General features: G+C 41.8%; 3 protein-coding genes across 4 annotated transcripts; 1 reads left to right on the forward strand and 2 right to left on the reverse strand.

Moving 5' to 3' along the window:
* Window positions 1–2,067: 2,067 nt before the first annotated feature.
* On the reverse strand, window positions 2,068–7,574 carry kcnh6b (potassium voltage-gated channel, subfamily H (eag-related), member 6b). 2 transcript variants are annotated; one of them, XM_077503755.1, is made up of 11 exons: window positions 7,016–7,570; window positions 5,819–6,244; window positions 5,307–5,700; window positions 4,967–5,166; window positions 4,618–4,870; window positions 4,247–4,440; window positions 4,057–4,162; window positions 3,845–3,988; window positions 3,549–3,729; window positions 3,237–3,441; window positions 2,068–3,116 (listed from the first exon to the last, which is right to left on the reverse strand). In XM_077503755.1, the coding sequence occupies exons 1-11, from the start codon at window positions 7,115–7,117 to the stop codon at window positions 2,886–2,888; spliced, it is 2,436 nt and encodes an 811-aa protein (XP_077359881.1). In that variant the 5' UTR covers window positions 7,118–7,570; the 3' UTR covers window positions 2,068–2,885. The 2 variants fall into 2 exon arrangements, 1 of the variants encoding a protein (XP_077359881.1); XR_013279590.1 differs by lacking the exon at window positions 2,068–3,116 and having other exon boundaries at window positions 3,304–3,441; window positions 3,802–3,988; window positions 7,016–7,574.
* An 818-nt stretch (window positions 7,575–8,392) lies between these two features.
* Window positions 8,393–10,568, reverse strand: taco1 (translational activator of mitochondrially encoded cytochrome c oxidase I). Its single transcript, XM_077503758.1, has 5 exons — window positions 9,949–10,568; window positions 9,767–9,873; window positions 9,462–9,595; window positions 8,996–9,161; window positions 8,393–8,864 (listed from the first exon to the last, which is right to left on the reverse strand). Exons 1-5 carry the CDS (start codon window positions 10,160–10,162, stop codon window positions 8,655–8,657), a joined length of 831 nt encoding a protein of 276 aa, XP_077359884.1. The 5' UTR covers window positions 10,163–10,568; the 3' UTR covers window positions 8,393–8,654.
* An 863-nt stretch (window positions 10,569–11,431) lies between these two features.
* On the forward strand, window positions 11,432–22,723 carry pth3r (parathyroid hormone 3 receptor). Its single transcript, XM_077503756.1, is given in 14 exon segments — window positions 11,432–11,452; window positions 11,454–11,558; window positions 15,043–15,148; window positions 16,622–16,732; window positions 16,802–16,926; window positions 17,006–17,100; window positions 17,200–17,356; window positions 18,154–18,307; window positions 18,379–18,439; window positions 18,508–18,574; window positions 18,932–19,026; window positions 19,093–19,234; window positions 19,316–19,357; window positions 20,770–22,723. Coding segments are annotated over 14 exon segments (1,710 nt in total). The 3' UTR covers window positions 21,199–22,723.
* The last annotated feature ends 391 nt before the right edge of the window (window positions 22,724–23,114 follow it).

Consider the following 23,114-nt stretch of genomic DNA (forward strand, 5'->3'; position numbering starts at 1 on the left):
TATATTAGCTAGCTAGTGCTATTAGTATTTCATGTGCACGTTAAGGCCAAATTTACATTTTTACACTTTGGAAAAAAAAAATGTCACGTTTGGGACTCAGTTCACTCTGCCACTAACTCTTTCTATCCTTCACTATCTCTCTCAATATAAATCTCAATATCACTCGCTCAAAAAATTAAATCTCTTAATCTCTTGCTTCCTAGCTAGCTAGCTAGCTACCTTACTGTATTTATCGCTACATATCCGCTATCGTCTCTTCAGCTATCTGTCAATCTTTGTATGTAAAATCTTCGATTACAGTTACTTGGAGCCTCTAACCCAGAGACAATTGAACTTGCCAAGATTACATAAATGGAGCATTGGCATGACGACAGAGCCCAACGTGGAAGTCAAAGAGACCGGAATTGCGATGGTGCATATGAAGACGTGTTGATCCGATATCAGGTGGCGGCCAAATAGGAAGAGGAGCACGGGAGGAATGTAGGAGATGACAGCCACCACCAAGCTGTTTGTGAGCATTTGAATGGCTCTCTGCTTCTGCGGGTGGACACCTTTTCTGTTCTTGCCAGGCGCGATCAACGCGAGCAGGACGAAGGTGTCGCAGATGCCGATGATCAGCATGGTGACGATGAAGAACGACGTGGAGAACAATGTGAAGTACAGCGTATGGAAGCGAGCGTAAAACCCGCCCGTGACCAAAGTCACAATCCAGACTACAGCCACCGCCACCGCCCTGGGAGTCAGACTCTTCATCCTGCGGTAGAAAATGGGGTGAAGCACAGCCACGTAGAAATCCACACAGATGCACGCCATCAGGAGGGGTCGGCCGCATATGTTGAAGGCGTACGTCATGTTGGACAAGGCTTCCACCCACCAGATATTAAATTTGAACAGCTGAATGATGGACATTGGTAGGAAGAGTAAAAAGATGATGTCCATGGATGACATGTTCAATATGAACAGGTTTAAGGACGTGAAAGCAGCTCCGGTTCTGTGTACCTTGAATATCTCCCATAGGGTGACAAAACTTGCGGGAAGGCCCACCGCACAACAAATGAACGAAGAAATCGCCCAGATATACAACCCGGTCTCCATGCCGACGCAGTACTCCAAAATGGGTACGTCCCCGTAACCTGGGTGGCCAGAAGTGTTGTTGGCCATCCTCAGAGCAGGTGTGTCACAAAAGAACAAATCCAGCAAACCAGTTCTGCTCACCTACTCTTCATGGGTCTCATACCTTCCATATAACCACAACTTGCAAATTCCTGGCTGCTTTTTACCGGGTGCCAGCACGTATTTATGGAAAAGAGCAGGAGTGCTGAGGCATGTGATGATAACCAAACTAATGTGTTTGCAACGACACGGCTCGCTTCATTTCAATATTATTTGGAAGATTTTCCGCTCAATCAGATTTCAGCCTCTATGTGCAGCCAGGTCCCGCTAATCTTCACAGAAAATAGTGCTGGTTGATGTAGCTTAGACTACAGGGTGTCCCAAAAGTCACTATTTTTACATTTGTTTCAAGTATCATTTGGACAGACTGACTTGAGTATTTGACAGCTTAGGCTTTGCAGTTTTTGATAGCAGGTGGCCCATGGCTGGCCTGGTAAGACGTTTTCTGTTCCTGACTAAGTGAAACTGTTGGAGAAGCTGTATGGTTGCAGACTGCAATTTCTGCTATACATTGCAAGCTTCTCAAAACAGAATCTATTGTTAAAAAACACACAGCAAGAATGCCTGCTCCCGCCACTGTTGAAAACACCAAACTCTTAGCATAGGCATTTGCGCAAAACCAGAGAAAGTCTATCAAAAATGTATGCTTTAGGTTGTTGAACATCGTAAATGTCCGCCTGAAGCCTTTGAACAACCCAAAGTTCGTACAAGTAAAGTTTTAACACTCACTGATGAGTCTACTGAATCGAGGTTCTGTTGATCCTGGGTTCAAGTGCAGTCCTCTGGAGAAGATAGATTTACCCTGGCTTGGCAAGACTGCCTGCTCCATAAGTTTGGTGTTCTTTTTTTTTTTGTCTCTACCGACCGCATATGCATACCTAAATGTGTCACCCCTGGATGACCCTAGTCTAAGTATAAGTTCTGGTGTCACTCGCGGTTTGTTTACTACGGAATCTATGGATTCCAAGTGACAGGATGCTCTGGCGGTCGTCTGGGACTCATAGAACCGTACAGTAGTCGCAGTTGTAACTTTTGTTTTCCTCAGTGGTGATAGTTGCAGGTCTTCCGTTGTATGGTTGATCAAGAACAGATCCTGTTTTGAGAAACGTCATGTGATGGCCATGAAGCTACTGAAACTGCTGCTGAACTGTTTTTTTGGGACAGCCATGACCAAGGGAACGGTCAAATGCTTCAAATGCCGATGTATGTATGAGCACTGGGATAAAATCTGGGTCATGCAGCTGGTGCCTCGGGTCATACGGAACCACATACTGCATGGAGCGAGATCAATAAAGTCTAGTTGGACCTCCATCCGGCTTGACCGCGTCTTTATCCAATATGATTGTCTAGAAAGTCACAGGGTCAGAGCTGCACTACAGACAAGCCTAGGGAAGAAACCCGAACCCCATTCGGGGAACGTTGAGACCACATAATACAAGATTTTTATTTATGTATTATTTGTTAAACCAGTTAAGGCAATTGAGAACAGTTTCTCATTCACATTTTTAAACTTATAATGTATTTGGGTCTTTCATAAGTTTCCAACAAGCAATTCTCAAGTGAGAAATTGGTGACTTAAGTCTTACTCAAGTCAAGTCTTAAGATTCATGTTCCCTAACTCGGCTGCTATTCCACTTTTGGGACTTACAAAATGGACTGACGGAGAATGTGTCCATTCAACTTAGAAAGTCACACTGACCCGGTGCTCCCTATTAAATGACAGGAAGTACTGGTTCTGAGAGATGTTTATGGATCTCAGACAGTCCTGAGGTCATGTCCAGGTTGTCCGGCAGCGAAGGGTAATTCAGTGAGGCACAAGTCCCCAGGTTCATGGCATGTGGTCGTTCCGGACTTGAACGTGGATGAGTTTCTGTTTCGGGGGTACCGCTGGATGCCGACTCTTGGGACTTCTCTGCGAATTTCAATTCTGACTGGGTTGAACTCTAGAGTAACACAGATGAAAAAAAATGAATACTTATAATTTTACCACAGTTTTTATTTTAAATTTAAACAAGTATCTGTGCTTCTACAAGTGTGAGTTGAATGGTGACTGTTAACTATACCGGAGTGGGTGCTGGGCTGTCTATGTGCAAGGGGGCAATAGGGTACATTGCATGCAGCACGGGTGTGCCGCTACCATACAGGCCCGTTGAGTCAGTCGAGATTGTCCGAGACGACACGGTGCTGTAAGCCGGAGGGACGGGAGCAATCTGCCTCTGTAGAAGCTGGAGGATGACGTTGATGTCAGCCGTCATACGGGTCTCCAATCTGGGGAAGTAATAGATACCAGGGTATCCAAACTACTGATCAAAATCTGTTTATTTCCACAGGCAGATCAAGTTAGTGCAACTTTCATGCTTCTGGGCTTAACTGACCTGTTCAGCTGTGAATGCAAAATTTCCAGTCGAGATTCAAGCTCGCTTGGCCGCTCTTCAATGAAGGGTGGCGGATGGTAAGAGTTGCGGTCCGAAGACGATCGCCAGGCCCGACTTGAGAACTGTTGAGATCGTTGATCTGTCCAGTAGTGCAACATTTCCGGCACATTTAAAGACGAAGCTGCGGACAATGGGAATAAAACAATGGATGGTCCTTCCATCTGACTTGCTGGTGCTTTAGGTCTTTAGGTACCCTCGTCTGCCTTCTTCTGAGGGGCAAAACTCTACTTTGGCACCTTGAGCAAGAGGTTTCGTGGAGTTCTCGCTGGACTGGGAACACGGGGACCCGCAGCTACAGCAGTCTTCCCAGCGGTCTTGGGGTGGGGAGCAGAGATGCCGGCAGGACTGAAGAGGGTAGGAATTCTCATGATCCATTCCGTCTGTTTTAGGACAATGAAATGTGAAGACTTGCTGGTTGAGTTAAAAGCAGTGAATTCAGACGCCTCACCTGGTCGGATTCTGCAGTCCAGAGAGTGGATTTTGTGCCTAGATCCGTGGCTGTAATCGCTATCGTCCCCAGAATCGTCAGTTAATATTGACACCGCTTGATCTGCCTAATAGACCGTAGAACTCTATATTGTAGTTATCTGTACAAATCCAAAACTGTCACAGATCCGGAGCAGTATTTCCAAACCTACATCTCTGAGGTCGAACGTCAAGTCTAGATTCCTCCAGAAGTTGCTCGCAAAGCTGGGGTACATATCCAGAACTTCCAGCAGGTCATCTCTCAGAATCCGGTGCAGGTCACAATAAGTGATTGTGAGCACATCTGAACTGGACTTCCCAGGATCATCATAAAGGTGGACCGGCTCACCAAAGATGTCATCCTTCTCTATAAGAGATGCCACATGCGTTGAGGCAGAAACCAGTTATGGAATTAGTTATCAGGTTGGATCTACACTAATATTCTGTTGTGCTCAGTAGAGAAGTTGGTTATTGATTTTTTTTTTTTGTGAGTGTGGTGTTTAGGCCCACCTCGGGTCTAATATGCAGATGGGCAACACATTACCTAGTATGGCAACCACCACATCATCCCTGATGATTTGGATGGAACCCCGCGAAATGAAGAAGAGCGAGTCAAGGATGTCGCCATAGTGGATGAGGGTGTCACCCGGAGGTGCGTGGACCGTCTTGAACCTCATGGTCAAAGCTCGCAGGCAGGCCTGGCTGCCACCGCGGAAAGCCTTGCACGTCTGCAGCAGAGATCGGTTCAAGTGCAAACAAATGTCTGCTTGCAAGGACTCTGGGAAGCCCTTCAACACCTGCGTAGGAGAAGACAACTGAGTTGTAGACTTTCACACCCGTTAGGTCATTGGACTGCAGGCTTGTTGAGTGTTTCCAGAAACAAACAAACTTGCAGCGTTCATGTCGATGCCATTCGTGTAGGACCATGCGTGCTGGAAGTAGTCCTCCAGTCGCTGACGCAGGCTGACAGGGATTTGGTGGAAGCGGATGAACTCTTTGACACGTAGCATCTGGGTATGGTAGCGAGTCGTACCGGAGTACAGCCGTTGGATTATGGCCGACACGTTCCCGAATATGCTGGCATACATAAGAGCTGACAGGGAAGAAGCAGAACACAACATGCTTTATCAAGTCAAGGAACATACCAGTTGATGTCACATCTTATGACAGATCAATTATGTGAAATTGGCACAGTGGTTGGGAGTCGTTCCACTAAAGAATTGATTTACTCACAGCCAATGACCATGACACAGATGGAGAAGATCTTCTCCGAGTTTGTGTTGGGAGAGACATTCCCGAACCCGACGCTTGTCAGACTGCTCAAGGTGAAGTACAGAGCGGTCACGTATTTGTCTTTGACAGACGGACCGGAGCCGGAGTCGCTTTCGTCGTACGTCTTGCCGAGTTGCTCGGCCAGGTTGTCTAGCCAACCAGTCTCTGTGTAGGGTCTCTCCACGAAGCCGATCGCGTACCAGATACAGGCGAGCCAGTGGGCGATGAGCACAAAAGTGCACATGAGCAGGAAGAGAACGGCGGCTCCATACTCGGAGTAACGGTCCATCTTTCTCGCCACACGGACCAACCGCAGCAAGCGAGCCGTTTTGAGCAGGCTTGTTAAGGTCACCATCTGTGGAAGTATGGAAGAGATGATTAGGGAACAGCAGAGAGAACATCAAATCGGGCATACTGTACTGAGGACAATTAACATTTCAATGGATACAAATACAAATGACTAATGGTCTTACCTCGTCAGAGCCAGACCTAAAAATCAGAAGGTCAAATGGGATTGCCGCAAACAGATCAATAGGGAACCACCCTTTGATATAATGCTTTGCGATCCGGCCAGGCTGCGTCACCACCTCATCGTTGTGGTCCACGTAAGTGGTGCGCAGGTTGATGACAATGTCCACGATGAACAGTACGTCCACCATCAGGTCGGCCACGTTGAGCGGGTTGCACGTATAGCCGCAGATCCTCTGGCGCACGTCGCCGTGCTCGTTCAAGAGGAACGTCGCCGAGTACGGAGTGAACACCGCCGTGTAGAGCACCAGGAGGAGAATGATCCAGTCCCAGAAGGCCTTGAAGGGGCTGTAGTGGAGCAAGATCCACCACGTTGTCTCTGGGACTTGAAGTTTATGTTCTGGCAGTATGTCAGACTCCAGGGAAAGAACCTGAAGCAGAAAAGAAATAGAGCAATAACTAGATCAGGAATGTCCGAAAGACAAGAGTGTACTTGTAGAAGGACCTTAAATCAGGTACCAAGGATATCAAATAAAGCTCAAACGGTTTGGATCAAATGTGAAACTTCAATGACATAAAGGAAGTTGACCAAACAATATCAATACAATACAATAAATCACGAAATGGAGGTAACTTGACTCCTGACTCTGAAGTCTTCAACTACCAAGTCCAGTTACCGCCATCCAACTATGAGAGCTCACTAAATAGAAACCTTTAGAGACTGAGTTCTGTCTTGTCCATGACGGTGCATCCTGAAAGCCAGTGCTTCTCTCAGCGAAGGAAAAAACAAGTTATTCAAATTATATCCGGTTGGGCTAAGAAGAACATCCCAGAGTTAGGAAATCTTCTCCTTAGTCTCGTTTGAAGTTTAATTTCAGTTAGGATGGTTCTAGCTTTTCCATGCTTAGGAGCTCCGGTAGCAGCCAGCGTCCCAGAGAGGCAGTGATGCAGAATGCTGATTCTCCCCTGGGCAGAAACTCAATTGAACTGCGGTTCAATGAACGTTGCTCTTGTCACCCGGAAGAAAAACATAGCCACCCGAACAAACTAGTGATTTTTCCACTTGCAGTCCAATTAACGGCAATCATGAGCGTAGGGCTTTAAAATACATTTAAAAAAAAAAACTGAACCTGCACAATCTATTGACTCCTCAATCATACCTGGGTGACCTTCTCTGTGATGTTCTGAGAGTGACCCTTTACCTTTGAAGGGCTGAGAAGCTCCATCCTGGGGACTGGAGGAGATCGGCATTCGGGGATCCTGCCGGCTGGCCCCCCGCACTTCATCGGGTCCAAGTCGGACATCTACAGGAAGATGGAGGACTCTTCCCATCAGCAATTTGATACAAAAACGTCAAGAATCAAACATATCTGATTTGTGGAACCGTTGGTCCTTCTTTTTCACTCCAATAGTCAAACATCCATGTATGCGATTAGGAATGGTCGCCACTTCCCATTCATGGCTCTGTTGTTGTCAGAACGGATGCAAATGTCAGTGTCGGACCCTCCTTTCTGGCATGTCCTGTGACGACTCTGTGGCCCGCAGCTCGCATGTCTTCGTCAACGCTGGAAAACCGATCGATGCCACGTTGTAGCTCCCGCGGAAGTGAGGGGAAAATCAATGACTGTCATTGGTAAACACAGAAATGAAGCCGGAGGGCTGTTACAACGGACTTCCCCAGTTGACGTTTTACATTGCGTTCTATGGATCCTCGACGTAGTTGTTGCTACATATTTAAGGGTCAATCCGGAATTAACAATGAATTGGACACTGATATTATTTAAAAACTTGATATTTATTTTAGATGATTTCATCGTTATCTCAAAAAACAATATCATCGAAATCTTATTTGTCATATCATACAGTTTGTTCCTTTTGACAAAATACTGGAACCTGGAAAGGCTTAAAATATTGCTGAATAAGTCTTTTAAAATTAGTTACCTTTTATTTGAATATTAATTTAATCACTATAATTTCAGTAACAGGGTTGCGAGTTGATGCTAACGGTTTTTGTTTAGTACATGCTAGCATTCTTAGCTGCTATGCTAGGTGTCTTAGCTGCTACGCTTACTGGTCGAGCAAATTTAGCTTTATAATAAAAACAAAGCCCTTTAATATCTTCTTCTGAAAAGAAGAGTAACATGGTTTGCTTTGGTTTGAGTGATACTTTCCAAAGTATTCATTTCTGCTGAGTCATGTAGTCATGTAAAAGGTTTAAACGATTACAAAGATATGTCAAGAAAATCCTACCCCCAAAAAAGGTGATTCAAAAATTTTGATTTCTATTATTTTTATTTGGTCATCAAAAGCAAATAAATAAATAAGTTTTGGGGGCTCTCAAGAGCTATTTGGCATTTTAAATTTAGGAATCACAGCTACTGTATAATTTACAAGACTCGTTTTCTGTTTTGTGTATTTTAAAGTTTTATTGAGCAGTCAGAAAACATCCCCCAACTCTATAATGCATAACATACAGAAAGTGTTCGATATGTGGCATGCCATACCACTAATGTGTTATCTTATTGACTGCAGTGTTGACACATAATGCTGCGAGGTTGAAATGATCTGTGATGACGTCCTTCAATTTTGACCTTCATCTTTATTGCTGCATTGTCAAGTGTATTCCACTTGAAATCATTATTGTAGTTGTTGAACAAAATACCACGCAGAAGCTCACAATTGATTGAAAGACATGATTCAATGGATGAATTTTTTTTTTAATATGAGCATTTACATCAATTCTTATCTACAATAACGCATCTTTTTCCCCCCCTTTCTTTGTGTGGGCAAGTATTCCACACGCTGAATATGCAAAAGTGTCCACAGTCTCACGAAACCTTCTCAGCTCAGAGCCTGGATATTGTCCCAGACGCGAACCACGTCCGGACAGTCACCAAGGGCTTCGACGAGCGCGGAGGCCGCCTCCAGCTGCGCCTGGTCCAGAGGCAAGAAGTCACGAGGGACAAACTCCGAGTCTGACGACATCACCTTCATCCCCAGCTCCTCCAGGGACGTCCGCACCTTCCGCAGGTCCGCATCGTCACAAATGAACTGGGGGGGGGGGGGGGGGGGGGGGACAACTGTCAGTTTGTGTTCAAAATACTGACCCTAAATTCGGGTTAAAAACTGAAAAATCTCGATTAAGTATTTGATGAAGAATGGTTCATTTCCTTATGATATACCCGCAGGAGGGGCGTGTCATCCTCCTCGTCCTCCGTCTCTTGGACATCCTCCGCTCCAGCCTCTATGGCCAGTTCCAGCGCTCGGTCGGCTGTGACGTTCTGTCCGGGTACCACCACCACGCCCTTCTTGCTAAAGTTATAGCGCGCTCCCTCTGATAACATCCCACTGTGGACCGGATACACAATCACAGCAGGTTCAGGCAGGTACCAAATATGGAATTGGTTATCAGGTTGGATTTGCACTACAATTCTGTTTTTCTGTTTTTGTTCATTCCATTCAGAGTGTAAGTGTAGTGAAGGTAGTGCTTTACTGCCATCTTGTGGCAGCTGTAGACAATTTTAAGGGTATTCAGTGTCCAGTGTTGATGCATGTGGAGTTATTTACATGATATTATGGCTTTGAAATGGACAAAAAAAAGAATACAGGGATTAAATCAGAACAAAAAAAACAGGAAGCCCGCCTGACCCGTTTTTACTGAGGACGGATCGGACGTCCTGCTTGCTACGCGTGCTGTTATCAGTCAGGACTTCAATCAGCAGAAGGCATCCACCTGGTCCCCGAGCTTCAAACATAAACTGCGACATCGGTTTGGCCTTCTCCTGTGGATGGAGAACACGGAAAAGGTTCTTTATCATGCACAGTCGTGTGATTTGGAGGTGCACGCTAATTGACGAAACGCCAATGCCACCTCTACCCACGACCCTAATGAGGTTAAGTGTGTAGGAGATGGATGTATGAAACTGAATTACAACCCAAGATTACAAACGCACCGCATTCTTGATTGCGTTCTCGATGGATGCTTTCGGTACGTTCTTGTTTCTGCACTGCTCCAGCAGATGGGCTAAATTGAGGTTCATGTCTGGATTGGGTCCACCCTCTGAAAAGGACAAGAATAACTCAATGAAATTGAGATTAAAAAGCCATGGAAAAAAATCCGTCAAGTTCTGCTCACCTTTCACCACATTCTTGATCAACATGACAAACTTGGCTATCATTCGCCCCCTCGCCTCATCTTTAGGACCTTTAATGTGTTTCACTTTGGACCACTTGTTGTGGCCTGCGCATAAGGCGGGGCTCGGGTGCACAGCCCGGACAGGAGGATACCTCCAAACCCGATCGATGGGTCGCATGGTCCGGATAGTTCCGAGCACCATTCGCCCCGCCATGCCATACCCTTCCCACACGAACACAAACTCTACACGGTTCTTTTCGACTACAAACACATGGCGATAAAATTTAACCCAAACGCGCTGTCAAATTACTTCTGCTAAACTTTGCACAAAGATTGCAATTAAGACTGCTTAATGTTGGATAAGTTTTTGACACCGTCCTTGTTACGAACCCGTCACTTCCGGGTTGTGATGACGCGAATCGAAGCCAGGCTTCCGTATTACCAAATATACCGTCAAATAAATCCCTATTTGCTTATACAGTCTTGCGTGTTTGCAGACGGTTGTTTAATTTACCTACTTACTCTCAGCTGTAATTACGGACCCACGCCAAGGCTCAAACTAATAAATTCCCTTTTTATTCATCAACCACAGCACGGCAAGCACGCGAATGCCGCTTACTTCCTGGTTTTCAACCAATCAGCCGCCACTTGCTCTCTCAGTCATCCGAACGGTGCCTTCAAAGACTTCCGTGATTTGGAAAGATAAAACGGACAATTAGGCCCGCTTGTAATTGTTTTGCTTATTATCATTACACAATGAATTAATTACCTATTTGCCTCCACGTGAGCGGAAACTGGTATTTTTCATGTCAAAAACAAAATCCTACAAATTCATTCAGTATCACCACTTGATAGATGGACAAACTTGCCTTCAACGATCCATACATTAATTTGAGCAGCACGTCATCCATTTTGGTTTGTAGCAGCCATTTTGTAATTTTGGGCTAATTAATTAAAATTTATCTGAAAAAGCCCCATATAATTAGGTATACTGGAACCCCCCGCCATACTATATGTATTGTAAAGTTTGATGATCATTATTTCTTTTCTTTTTTTTCTTTTGTAAAAAGGGAGGGCCTGTTCAAATCTAACGGCAAGTTTAATATACAGTACTTGATATTGTCCTGATTCTAGAGTGTCTGTTTTGCTTTCCATGGCACGACCACCAGATATGTCCTCAAGACAGTCAAGATGAGACCTCCTGTGAGAGATAAACTTCCAAACAACTGCAGAAGGAGGAGGTGTCCTCCCCATTTCTTCTTCCCTCTCTCTCTCCTCCCCACAAGGTAGCACGTTTCTTCTGCACTTTCCCTTTCTCGCTCTCCCTCATTGTGTCCACTGAGCCATGCACAGCAACATCACAATCTGAACAATCATGGTGCACGAAAGAGACTCTGAAATGTAATTTATTTGTATTTTTTTTTTTTTTTTGACACAACAACGCAGGAAAGGAGCCCAGGTGAGAGTTTTGGGATGAGTGGACATGAGGTTTCGTGTGGAAAATTATACAACGTTCAGCTGAAGTTGCCACAATGAAAGACGGGATGTGGCTTGGACTTGGATTTGCTTTTGTGGTGCTTCTTCACAGTGGAAGGATTGTGACAGGACTGGTAAGTGGGCCCCTTTTCATGTTTGGCTGATTGACTCATTGATTATGTCTTTTTTTTTTTTTTTTTTTTTGCACACTAATTCATTTCTTGTTCAAAATAAACTAAACCCAGCCAATTTGTTGAAAATATTCATATAAATGAATTTTATTTCGCTCCAGCCCTAAACTATAGTTGAAAAATACAGTATTGTACTTTAAAATGTCATGTAATGGTATGAATCAAATATTGTCCCACAGCGACATATGAATGTAAGAAATAGCACTCCCGACTTGAGGCCAAATATGGAAAATGTCACAGAGCATTGTGAAGTTTTTGGTTTGATTTTTTTTCCCCCCCAGGAAACATGGCGGGCTTTCAGCAGAGATATGAAAGCAATGGGAATTCGTAATTTAGATATGCGTTTAATTTGATTTGTAAAATCCAAAGCCAAAAAACAAACGAACCCTTACTAGAGTGCAGACCTCAGGCAGGTGGTAAAATTCCTAACTATAAGTAGTATTAAGCTCACAGAATGTAAATTTGTACTGTTGTTTTAAAATCATAACATGTACCGTTTAATTGTGTTTTATTTTAATTTTGGCAATAATAGTATTAGTAGCAGTTTTGGACGAATTGAAAAATGAACCAAAGAAAAATAGGACTCTCGAATTTTGTTCCCGCAAATCAAAATAAACATCTGGATTATTATATATATATTTTTTTTTGCAGCTGCAACCTGAATGTAACAATATAAAAAAAGAAAATAAATTCCTGCATTCACATTTTTTTTGCCAATCTTGACCAACATTTGTTGCCGGATTATTACAATCTTTTTTTTTTGTTTTTTTGTTGAGTTGCTTTATGATCGAAGTCACGAGCTGCCACATGACAAAGCAGGCATTGAATCAGTCAAGCTCCCAATCTCCAGCATCAGATGATAACCTGGCGTCTACTTTCCCCTCACAAATAAATCTCCGTTAGCGCTGACAGCCCAGGCAGTCACCTTTCACCCTTCGAAAGTTCATCTTGGCCACCTCGAGATGATGCTCGCTCGGTCTAAAAATTAAACATGGAATGGGTTTACGGAAATAGGGCAAAGTGCTGCCTGTCGGATCATTTATTGCCATCTGGACATCAGCACAAACATATTGCACAATAGTTACAGTCATTTACAATTTATTCTTTATTTAGTTTGGTGTTCAAACCATCAAGAATTCATTTCTATAATGAATTCCACAAGTGTTCTTTTTTTTTTCTTCTTCTTTGTGTTGCCACCTCAGAAGAGTTGATGAGAATCATATCAACTCACCATTAAGTATTCAGCGGTTTGTCCTTATTTTCATGATTTAGTTTTCTCATATTTTTAGTACAACATTCAAATGAACTAATATAACTAATATTAGCTAATCTGTCTATAGAAGCCTGTTTGAGAAGTGTGTGTTTTTGTCGGATTATTACCTCTGTTCCTCCGTGCAACTCTCGTTGTTTCTCGTCTAGTCAAGTTTGTTCCACGCCTCTCGATTTGAGTAGTTCAAATCTTATTTGTGTCTGTGTTTTTGGGATCCAACCCCAGAACATAACATCTACTGTTGTTTACTATGTGTCGTTATTCAGGAATTGGGTCTCATGTATTTTATTATTTGCCTTGATATACACTTCCATAAGTCAAACCACATTTTGGAAGCTCCACCGCACTGTCTGTAACAGACGCAACATGGCAAAAACGCTTCTTCCAGGAATCACCACACGAGATTGACTGCATTTCGCAACATGTCCGTCCCTATTGACTTAGGCTGAGCGTTCACGTTCTCAAAACAATTGATACCCGCTCAACATTCCAAGCCAAACGCCAAAATTCACCTACTGGCAGTTTATTTTAATGGGCCGCCTAATGAAATGTGTTTTTTGGGCTTCTTGACCTTCTTCTTTGACGTCTAATCCACTATTGAGATGTTTTGAGAAACAATAGAGGTTTAATGGCAACCCCTTGCCGGTGGCTGTGCTAACATTGAATCCCGTGAAGCAACAAAAGCTCAACCTTAAAAAAAAAAAAAAAAAAAAGGCTTTTATATTAGAAGTCATAAACTGGCGCAGTTGATTTTTCAGGCACAAAGGCCACGCTTGTGTCCCGCCACATGTTCGGGGGGCTCTTCCGGGATCGGGCAGCGGCAAGCAAAAGGGGTTGACGGCGCGTCATCACATACCGCGTCCTCTCGCAACTATTTCACAACACCTTGAGGCATCTCGTCGTCAAAATTGTCCGGAAGAGCTGACAGATTGTCCTAGGTGGTGGGAAAAAAAATGGTGAATGAGCTGCCATTTCTGCCTGTTTGTCTTTGGCGGTGGTCAGCGGTGGGAAGTGACAAAGTGTAAATACGGCTTCCTGCCACGCCCAGTCGAAGTTTGCTGTCAAACTAAACATCACACAAAGAGAATTCCACGTTGCGTATTGAGCCAAATCAGTTATGAAGGTCTGTTAGCTTAATGCTAACACACAATACAAAACCACATAGCTAGCTAGCAAAACTAGCATCGATGATACAGCAATTTTAAGCACTGATTGTAACGTAAAGCTGGAATATTACAAGAATAGGGGGAGTATTTCAAAAGTAAATTCAAAAAGGTGGTGGGGTAGCTATAGCTTTCAATTTTTTTCAATTCAATTTTTTATTTCATTCCTTAAAAAAAGAGAAATGAAAGGTGACAGAAAGAAGTAAAACTTATGTTATCTGCCCCCAATCAACAACAACAACAACAACAAAAATCAACACACTGTAAATAACAGTGAGCGGTCAAAATCTTTTAAATATAACAATTCTATGTAATAACTAAGCAGCATGTCCTTGTGCTATATGTATTTTTTCAATAATTGAGCTTTTGTCAGATTTTTGAAGCTACAGATGGACTGGGATGATTTTGTTTTACAATCCAGATTGTTCCACATTGTTCTTTTTGTTTTGTTCTATATTTTGTTCTCAAGAAAATATCTGTTCCTCTTAACACATTCACTGGCAGCCCAGCAAAAATGCATCATTTGACGTCTTTTTCCGTCAATGGCAGTGAATGAGTTAATTTATGCTCACTTTCTCTCTCTTTTTTTTAATTTAATTTTATTTGAATATTAACTGGTAAACTTTCATGATGTGCTTTAAACATTATTTTGAGACGGTTAAACTCCATCAATTTATTAAATTTTAACACATTTAGTTGTATAAATAATGGATTAGTGTGGTCTCTGTATCCACAGCCGCAATCGACAGGAATAGCACGTTTCTGTAAAAAAAAAGATGGAATCTGTGTGGGATTTGAGCTTGAATGGCGCTCAACACAAATTCCTCAAATTCCCATTACAAACGTCAATCATATGCGTACATGTTTGAGTGGGTGTTGAACCCCCCAGAAATGGCGCCATGTGCAACCTCACATATCGCACATACCGTTAAGTGGTAAAATCTCACGTCTGCGCCCACCTGACGAGCAATATCCATTTTCCCCAACTGGACAGGTGGACTCCGATGACGTCATCACGCGTGACGAGCAGATCTTCGTGCTGATTGGTGCTCATGCCAAGTGTGAAAAGAGCATCAAGTCGCAAATGGCGCTCATGCAAGGTCAGTTTGCACATTGCTTTTATGATGCTAATTAAGTTTGTCATTTCGAAATGCAAATGACTGGAATAGTTTTTGGTTATATTTGTAAATATAATTGAAGGTCAGGCAGAGCGAATGCATAATGGGCGAGCGCTGTTATTGCAGCCGTGATGTATGGCAGCTGATATGATACAAGTGAATGCAGGTCATATCCTGCAGGCCGACGGAAGCTCGGACAAAGGCCAAACGTTTCTCATTCACGCTGTGATGCAAATGCAGATGAGCCGCAAGATCGCCTCAATGCTTTCATGGGAGAAATTATTGAGATGCTGCAGCGCCAGTTGAACAGGTCGAATGTGTATTTTATTTTATTTTACATTTTAAATATAATTCCATATTTCACTTTATCTTAGTCATTGTGAGTAATTATGTGACATACGGTATAAATCTATGCATCATTTTTACACATTTTGCGGCAAAAAAATAACTTCCTGTTTTTTTATTTACATTTTATTTCAGGTTTCACCTCATATTTTATTTATAATAAGTTATTGTTTGAAATACAATACAAATATGAAGATTTTTCTTTTCTTTTCTTTTTTTTTAAACTATTTGTGATATTACAATATATAAGAAAGTATTGTGTATTGTCCCTTAACCATCTGCCTTTTCTGAATAATTTATTTTTGGGCCTTTTTCTTTTGGGGGTGGGGTGGTGGTATTGGGGCTAGATTTTGTTTTTTTATAGAATAATTTATTTTGTTATTATTTTTTTTAAATGTTTTTTTCCCCTGTTTTTCAGACTATTTCCCCCCTGTTTTTCAATGTTTTTTATTTATTTTTTTGGGGGGGGCTATTTTTCAGAATACTTTTTAGCTGTTTATTTGGAATAATTTTTATTCTGTTTTTCAGACAACTTTTTTTTCTGTATTTTTGGAATTTATTTTCTGTTTTTCAGAATGTTTTTCTCAAGCAGTCCATATATTCTCTTTTTTTCTCTCTCACTCTCTTTTTGGATTTTTTTCTGTTTTTCAAATATTTTTTAAGGGACTGTTTCTCCAGATTTTTTTTCTTTTTTTTTTTTTTTAGAATTTCTTTTGTGCTTTTTCAGAATTTTTTTTTCAAGTTTTTTTTTTTTTTTGGGGGGGGGGGGGCACATTTTTTTTTTTCTGTTTTTCAGAATATTTTGCTACTTTTCTGAATAATTGTTTTTTTTGTTTTTTTTTCTTGTATTTTTATGACAGAAAATTATTTAAAAAAATACAGAAAACAATATTTTAAAATAAATAAATAAAAATGGTTTTATTTTATTTTTATTTATAAAAATTACTCTCAAAAACAGAAACAAAAAAAAAAAAAAGCCTGAAATAAATTATTCCGAAAAGTCCCAACAGATTTTTTTCCCCCAAGTGAATGCAATATGCTTCCGTAATAATAGTGCCCATTTTCATTTTTGTCATTTATTCACCGTACTTTTTTGCTTGTGCTCTGCAGAAAGCGACTGCATCCCCGAGTGGGACGGCATCATCTGCTGGCCGAGGAGCAGCGCCGGTCAGCTGGTGTCAGTTGGTTGTCCCGAGTACATCTACGACTTCAACCACGGAGGTAAGTAGAGCACCTTCTAATCAACCCGCGACGTCCCACAATACGCAAAAAGATTTGTGTTGACGTCAGGTCGCGCCTACCGCCACTGCGATGCGTCAGGTAACTGGGAGCAGGTGTCCGTCATCAACCGGACGTGGGCAAACTACAGCGAGTGCACCACCTACTTGTCAGCCAATTACAGGACTCAAGAAGAGGTGCTATGGAATAAAATATTCAACACGTCTGTTATTTGGGTCGAGTAAATTGTCTTCTGTGTTTGTCTTTGTCATGCAGAAGGTGTTTGAAAGACTGCACCTCATGTACACTGTTGGCTACTCCGTCTCTCTGGCGTCCCTCCTGGTGGCCGTCTTCATCCTCTGCTACTTCAAGTAAGATAAAACTGACGGAAAAGTTTTGATTTGTTGCTTTTCATTGAGACCTCATTTATATTCGGGTGCAAGTACAAAGTATATGGTCCATCCCTTCAGACGGCTCCACTGCACCCGCAACTACATCCACGTGCACCTCTTCACGTCCTTCATATGCCGAGCCGTCAGCATCTTCGTGAAGGACGCGGTGCTCGACTCGGTCTCCGGTGAGGGTGCAGAAGCAGAAGTCGCGCTCGGGGAGCAGAAGCAGCAAATGGTAAAATAATATACCGTAGTTCGCAAATCACATGATAGCTGTGTGGAAGTATTTCAGTGTCATCCGAGTTTGAATGTCTGAATTGGGGTTTTAGGAATTTAAAAATTGGAATTCAGCATCTGTTGTGTCAGTGTAATAACAAAAGGGATGGGCAAGATTTGGTATGGGGTACTCTTTGTTGTTATTTGCTGTTATGCTATTAAAATAATTAAATTTGTTTTTTTTAAATATTTTTTCAGGCTTTTTTCTTGTTCTGTTTTTTCCCAGATTTTTTAAATTGTTTTCTGTCATTAAAACACATATATTCAGAAAAACAGGGGGGAAAAAAACAATTATTGAGAAAAGCAGAAAAACAAATCCTGAAAAACAGGGAAAAATATTGGGCAGAAAAACAATAAAAATGATTCCCCAAAACAGCAAAAACATTGAATAATAGAATAAAAAAATAGTCCGAAAAACAGAAAAAAATACCGTAGACCGAAAAACAGAATACAAATTATTTCAAAAAACATCCACAAAAAGTTGAAAAATGCGGGGAGAAAATTAGTAAAAAAAAATTAAAAAAAAAATCTGAAAACTGAAAACTGAAAAAAAAAAATTTGGGGGCGTAAATTCCCAAAAACAGAAAAATATTTTCCATGAAATTAAACAAAAAATCTTTGAAAAAAACAGCAACTAAAAAATAATCTAGTTTAAATGAAATTTTATGTATCAAAAGTACAATATTTACAGCAGCAGAAAATAATCCTTAATTAACTTCCTTCACTTTCTCTTTGTGTGTGCGTGCGTGCGTTTAGGCTGGCTGCAAAGTAGCCGTCACCTTCTTCCTCTACTTCCTGGCGACCAATCATTACTGGATCTTGGTGGAAGGCCTTTACCTACACAGCCTCATCTTCATGGCCTTCCTTTCCGACAAGAACTACCTGTGGGCCCTCACCATCATCGGGTGGGGTAAGCATACCCGGGGAGGGGAGAGGAGAAGGCGGGCTCACGCCGGCTAATGGCCGTCATTGTAATTGTAGGCGTTCCGGCTTTGTTTGTGTCCATTTGGGTCAGCGTGCGGGCGTCACTGGCAGACACGCAGTGAGTCAGCATCAGAATTCAGACGGGAATTGGAAATACAATTGTGAGATGACATATTTGATTTGTAGGTGTTGGGACATCAGCGCTGGAAATCTGAAGTGGATTTATCAAGTTCCCATTCTGGCGGCCATTGTTGTAAGGAAAATACACTCAGTGGTCACTTCATTAGGTACCACAGGAATCAACATTGTTACATGCAATAGTAATCACGAGAGATGTGCGAGTACCAATATCGGCTTTATTTCCTGACGCTCAAAAAAATTATAATTCTGACATGGAGTAAGTCCGCCTGGGCAGTAGTTGGCGCTATACTGCGGCAGTTTAACACATCAGCGTCAGAAACAAAACTCTTTTTTTTTTTCATAATTTTTTTTATGTTAAATTTAATGAAATTTGATCTATCAAAAGTCCTAGTTATAGAATGTGTAGCTATTGAAGTGGCCTGTCAAACTATATTAACATAAAAAATATTGGTGAACTATTTTTGTGCAGGTGAACTTCCTGCTATTTGTCAACATCATACGTGTGTTGGCCTCCAAATTATGGGAAACCAAAACTGGGAAACTGGATCCTCGTCAACAATACCGGTAAGAGGGACGTAGTTGCCCTTAGCCCCTCCCACAACATGTTTTACGTGGACCTTCACCCTGCAGGAAGCTTCTCAAGTCCACGCTGGTGCTCATGCCCTTGTTTGGAGTCCACTACATGGTCTTCATGGCTCTCCCTTACACGGAAGTCTCCGGGCTGCTGTGGCAGGTGCAGATGCACTACGAGATGTTCTTCAACTCGTCGCAGGTGGGACGGAATCCACGCGTCGTGTCTCGTCGTATTGAGGAAGGTGATTTGGGGAATTGATTGTGAACTTTATCGTTTTAGGGATTTTTTGTGGCCTTCATCTACTGCTTCTGCAATGGCGAGGTAATGTTGGGACGATGACATGCAATATTGAATCGGAATGGCTAAAGCTAGCGAGGCTAATCGCTAATCTCATCCACATCATCATTACGGGCGGTGAGTCAAAAGTCATCTTGTAAATTGGCCAGTTGGAAGATGAGACGGCAAAAACACGGGATTAGCGATTAGCCAAGCTTTAAACGGCGATGTGGACTAGTCGAGTTGAGTCTTTGACTAGTCGACCAATCGGATCAACCCATTCTGAACACAGCCCCACTTGCTAATTCTTTTTTAACCTCCTGACTACCAGGGAAAAAAAGTATTGTCCAATCATGTTTATTTTGATATTCCCCAATCTTTGTGAGGTAACTGGAATACTGCAAAAGAAATTTTTGGAAAAAAAGTTGTTATTTTTAAGCTATAATGTGTCCACTACAGAGGACATTTTTTAAAACTTAAATGCTAGGCTCAAATACAGTTAAAATAATTCAAACAATACTTTAATGTGTTCTTAAGAGTCTTATAGAACACATGCTAACATAACAAGCCTAAATTTGTTCAATAAAAAGTGTTATACACTTATTTTTCCTCTTCCCTAAAAAGTGCTTGCACTGAGGGAAGCCATTTTCTTTTATGATGCAAACAAAGGTAGCAAAGCCCCACCCCTACACATTTGGTATCATTGGAAAGCTCTGAATGTGTCTACAGAGCACAAAAGGAGTTAATTCACTTGGGTGGGGGATATTCTGGTTTCAAAAGGTCCACTACAGAGGACAAATTTGAATTGCTGGTAGTCAGGAGGATATAGTAGAAATTTAGCTTTTCAAAAGGGGGGTGTAGACTTTTGATATCCACTGTATTTGTTGTGCGAGAGCAAGACTGTTTGACTTATTCAGTTGGCTAACCCAAATAGTGACTTGACTTGACTTGCTTGAAACTTAAAATGTATACTTGACTCATTGAGACATTTTCAGCAGTAAAAAGTGAACATGTATTTTGGCTATAATTAATGTGGTAACTTCATTATTTTTCGCGTACAATTAGTACCTATAAAAAGTCATTTTTCTACTTGCTGTCGACTGATGATGACATCACCTGTGCTGAGGAAGTAGCTAGCGACCAATCATGGCTCAGTTTACGGACCAAACTTGAAAACAGGTGAGCCATGATTGGTCGTTACCTACTTCTTCAGCACAGATGATGTCACCATTAGTCAACAGCAAGAGAAAAAAAATTGTTTTTAAAGGTATTAATTGTACATGAAAAATAATGACGTTATTAAATTCATTCTGGACAAAATATGAACTTTCACTGCTGAAAATTGTTCAGTGAGTCAAGTGTCCCTTTAAAGGTTAAGATTTGAGACTTTTCACACTTGCATATTTGTGATGTGACCCTACATTTTTCACATTTGCTCACTTCCGCCCTACTTCAAGGTGCAGGCGGAGGTGAAGAAGGCGTGGCTAAGAAGAAGCCTAGCACTGGACCTCAAACAAAAAGCCCGGATAACCAGCAGTAACGGCGGCGGCAGCTGTTACTACGGCGGCATGATGTCGCACGCCACCACCAGCCACAGCGTCTGCGTGTCCGCCGCCAACCACCGAACGTTCCCCCTCGCCGCAGGCGGTGGGGCGGGACTCAGGCTGCCCCGCCAGGCCGGCGGTCTGCCCAGCAGACACACGGCCGGTGAATGCGAGTGCTCGGGGATGGCGGCGAGGAGGCCGGGAGGGGCCGGGGGGGTCTTCGCGAGGCACGCGAGAGCTAGCAAGAAACACGACGAGCCGAAAAGTTCTCTGGCGGAGACCCCCGGAGAAGCGGATCCAGACTCTTCCTTGTCTGTGAAGGAGTTGGAGACTGTCTTGTAAATATCTTTGGATTGCGTTAATATTGTTTGGTGAACTTCTTACTCGTCATGCAGCGATGATACACTTGCACAATCTTATAACAGCTAAATACAGTGGTGACTTCAGATACGAGTTCCTTATGGAGGACTGAAACTGCCAAAATAAAAAAAATAAAGAAAGAAATAAAAGTGGATATCAAAATGGATATTAAAAATATAATAACAAAATTAAATACAAAAAAAAATAAATATATATATATATATATATATATATATATATATATAGAAATGGAAAAAAAAAAAAAGCAGTTCAAGTTCACGGTCTTGCTGTAGACGGGCTAGCAAATAGCATTAGCGTCATGGTGTTGTGACCTTTTTAACCAACAGACACGTGACAACTAAAATAATGCTCACAGGCGTCTTATTCAACTAACATTAGTATTATACTGCCCCCCGGTGGCCAAAATGCGCACACCAGAAGGAGCAGCACGATGTCCATTGAACTGAAGCACAAAATGTGGGGGAAACGGTTTAATTCGTTACATTCTATTTAATTATTTTTTTTACTCTGTTTTTATAAAGGACAATATTATAGGGTTCTATTTTTAATATTATTTCATGTTTTTTTTTTATGTTGGAACAGATTAATGGCATTTCTATTCATTTCAATAGAACAAATTAAATTCTTATCTCAACCCACTATATGTTGATACAAATAAGGAATAGGAACAATAAAACAAAATATAATCACATTAAGCTCACAGAGTGACTGCATATTTGCTCATCTTAAGCACGTTGTTAATATTCAAAGATGGCTTTGTTTGTGGAAAAATACAGTATTGTCTCGCTTTTTTTAAATATATATTTAATGTTTTTTTTTATGTTGGAACCGATTAATGTAATTTCCATTCATTTCAATAGAACAAATTAAATTCTTATTTCAAGACACTACTGTACAATATCAATACAAAAAAAATGGAATAGGAACAATAAAACAAAATATGATTAAATTAAACTCAGAGTGACTAAAAGTACTCTTGTTTTGGTCTGTAATAGATTGTGCAGCTGTACCTAATGTTGTGGACGCTTCCTCTCATATCTGTTGCATATCTGCTAATCTTTAGCAAGTTGTTAATATCCAAAGATGGCTTTGTTTGTGGAAAAATACAGTATTGTCTCGCTCCAGTTTTAATTTATCATTTTAAATTGCTTTAAACGGAAGTAAGCCCCAAAATTTTCTTGACCGTAATATGGTCTAAACACGGCATTCTGATTAATATTGCGTTTGTGGAATTTCAGTTAATTAAGCAGCAAAATCCAGCCGGTTTTACCCATCTCAGGGGGCGGCCATTTTGCCACTTGCTGTCAATTGAAAATGACGGTTGACAGCAAGTGGCAAAATGGCCGCCCCCTGAGATGGAAAAACAAAACAAAACGTGGATTTTGCTGCTTAACTCATATTCCACAAGCACAATATTAAATAAAACGAGACAGTAGACAACTTTTCAATACTGACCCTAAATAAACAATTTCAATGCCATGTAAAACTGAACACTTCTGCTTGTGTTGACAAAGTTAACTTATGTAAAATGTGATCATTCCTTCCTAACAGTTGTCTGTGGTCAGACACGTCGAGACGGGTTGGGCGCTGTGCAGCCTCGTCGTTGGTTCTCTGTTTATTCATCAGTCCCGGCAGGGCCCCGGGGGGCCACGCAGATGCCTTTGGCTCCCGTGCAAGCTCCCTCACCTTCCTCCTGGCTAGCCACCTTTCCACTTGATCACATCGCAACAGCATCCTGAATTTCACACAGGTTGCTTAGAACCGGACTCGCGCGGGCAAACGCTACCTGAACCTGCTCCAGCATTCGCATGAATGTGTGTGTTCTATCTTTATACGATAGTCAGAACATTAAGTACATATGCACAATCTTGCTATCC

Source organism: Festucalex cinctus, chromosome 17 (genome assembly GCF_051991245.1).
Source record: "Festucalex cinctus isolate MCC-2025b chromosome 17, RoL_Fcin_1.0, whole genome shotgun sequence".
Classification (NCBI taxonomy): Eukaryota; Metazoa; Chordata; class Actinopteri; order Syngnathiformes; family Syngnathidae; genus Festucalex; species Festucalex cinctus.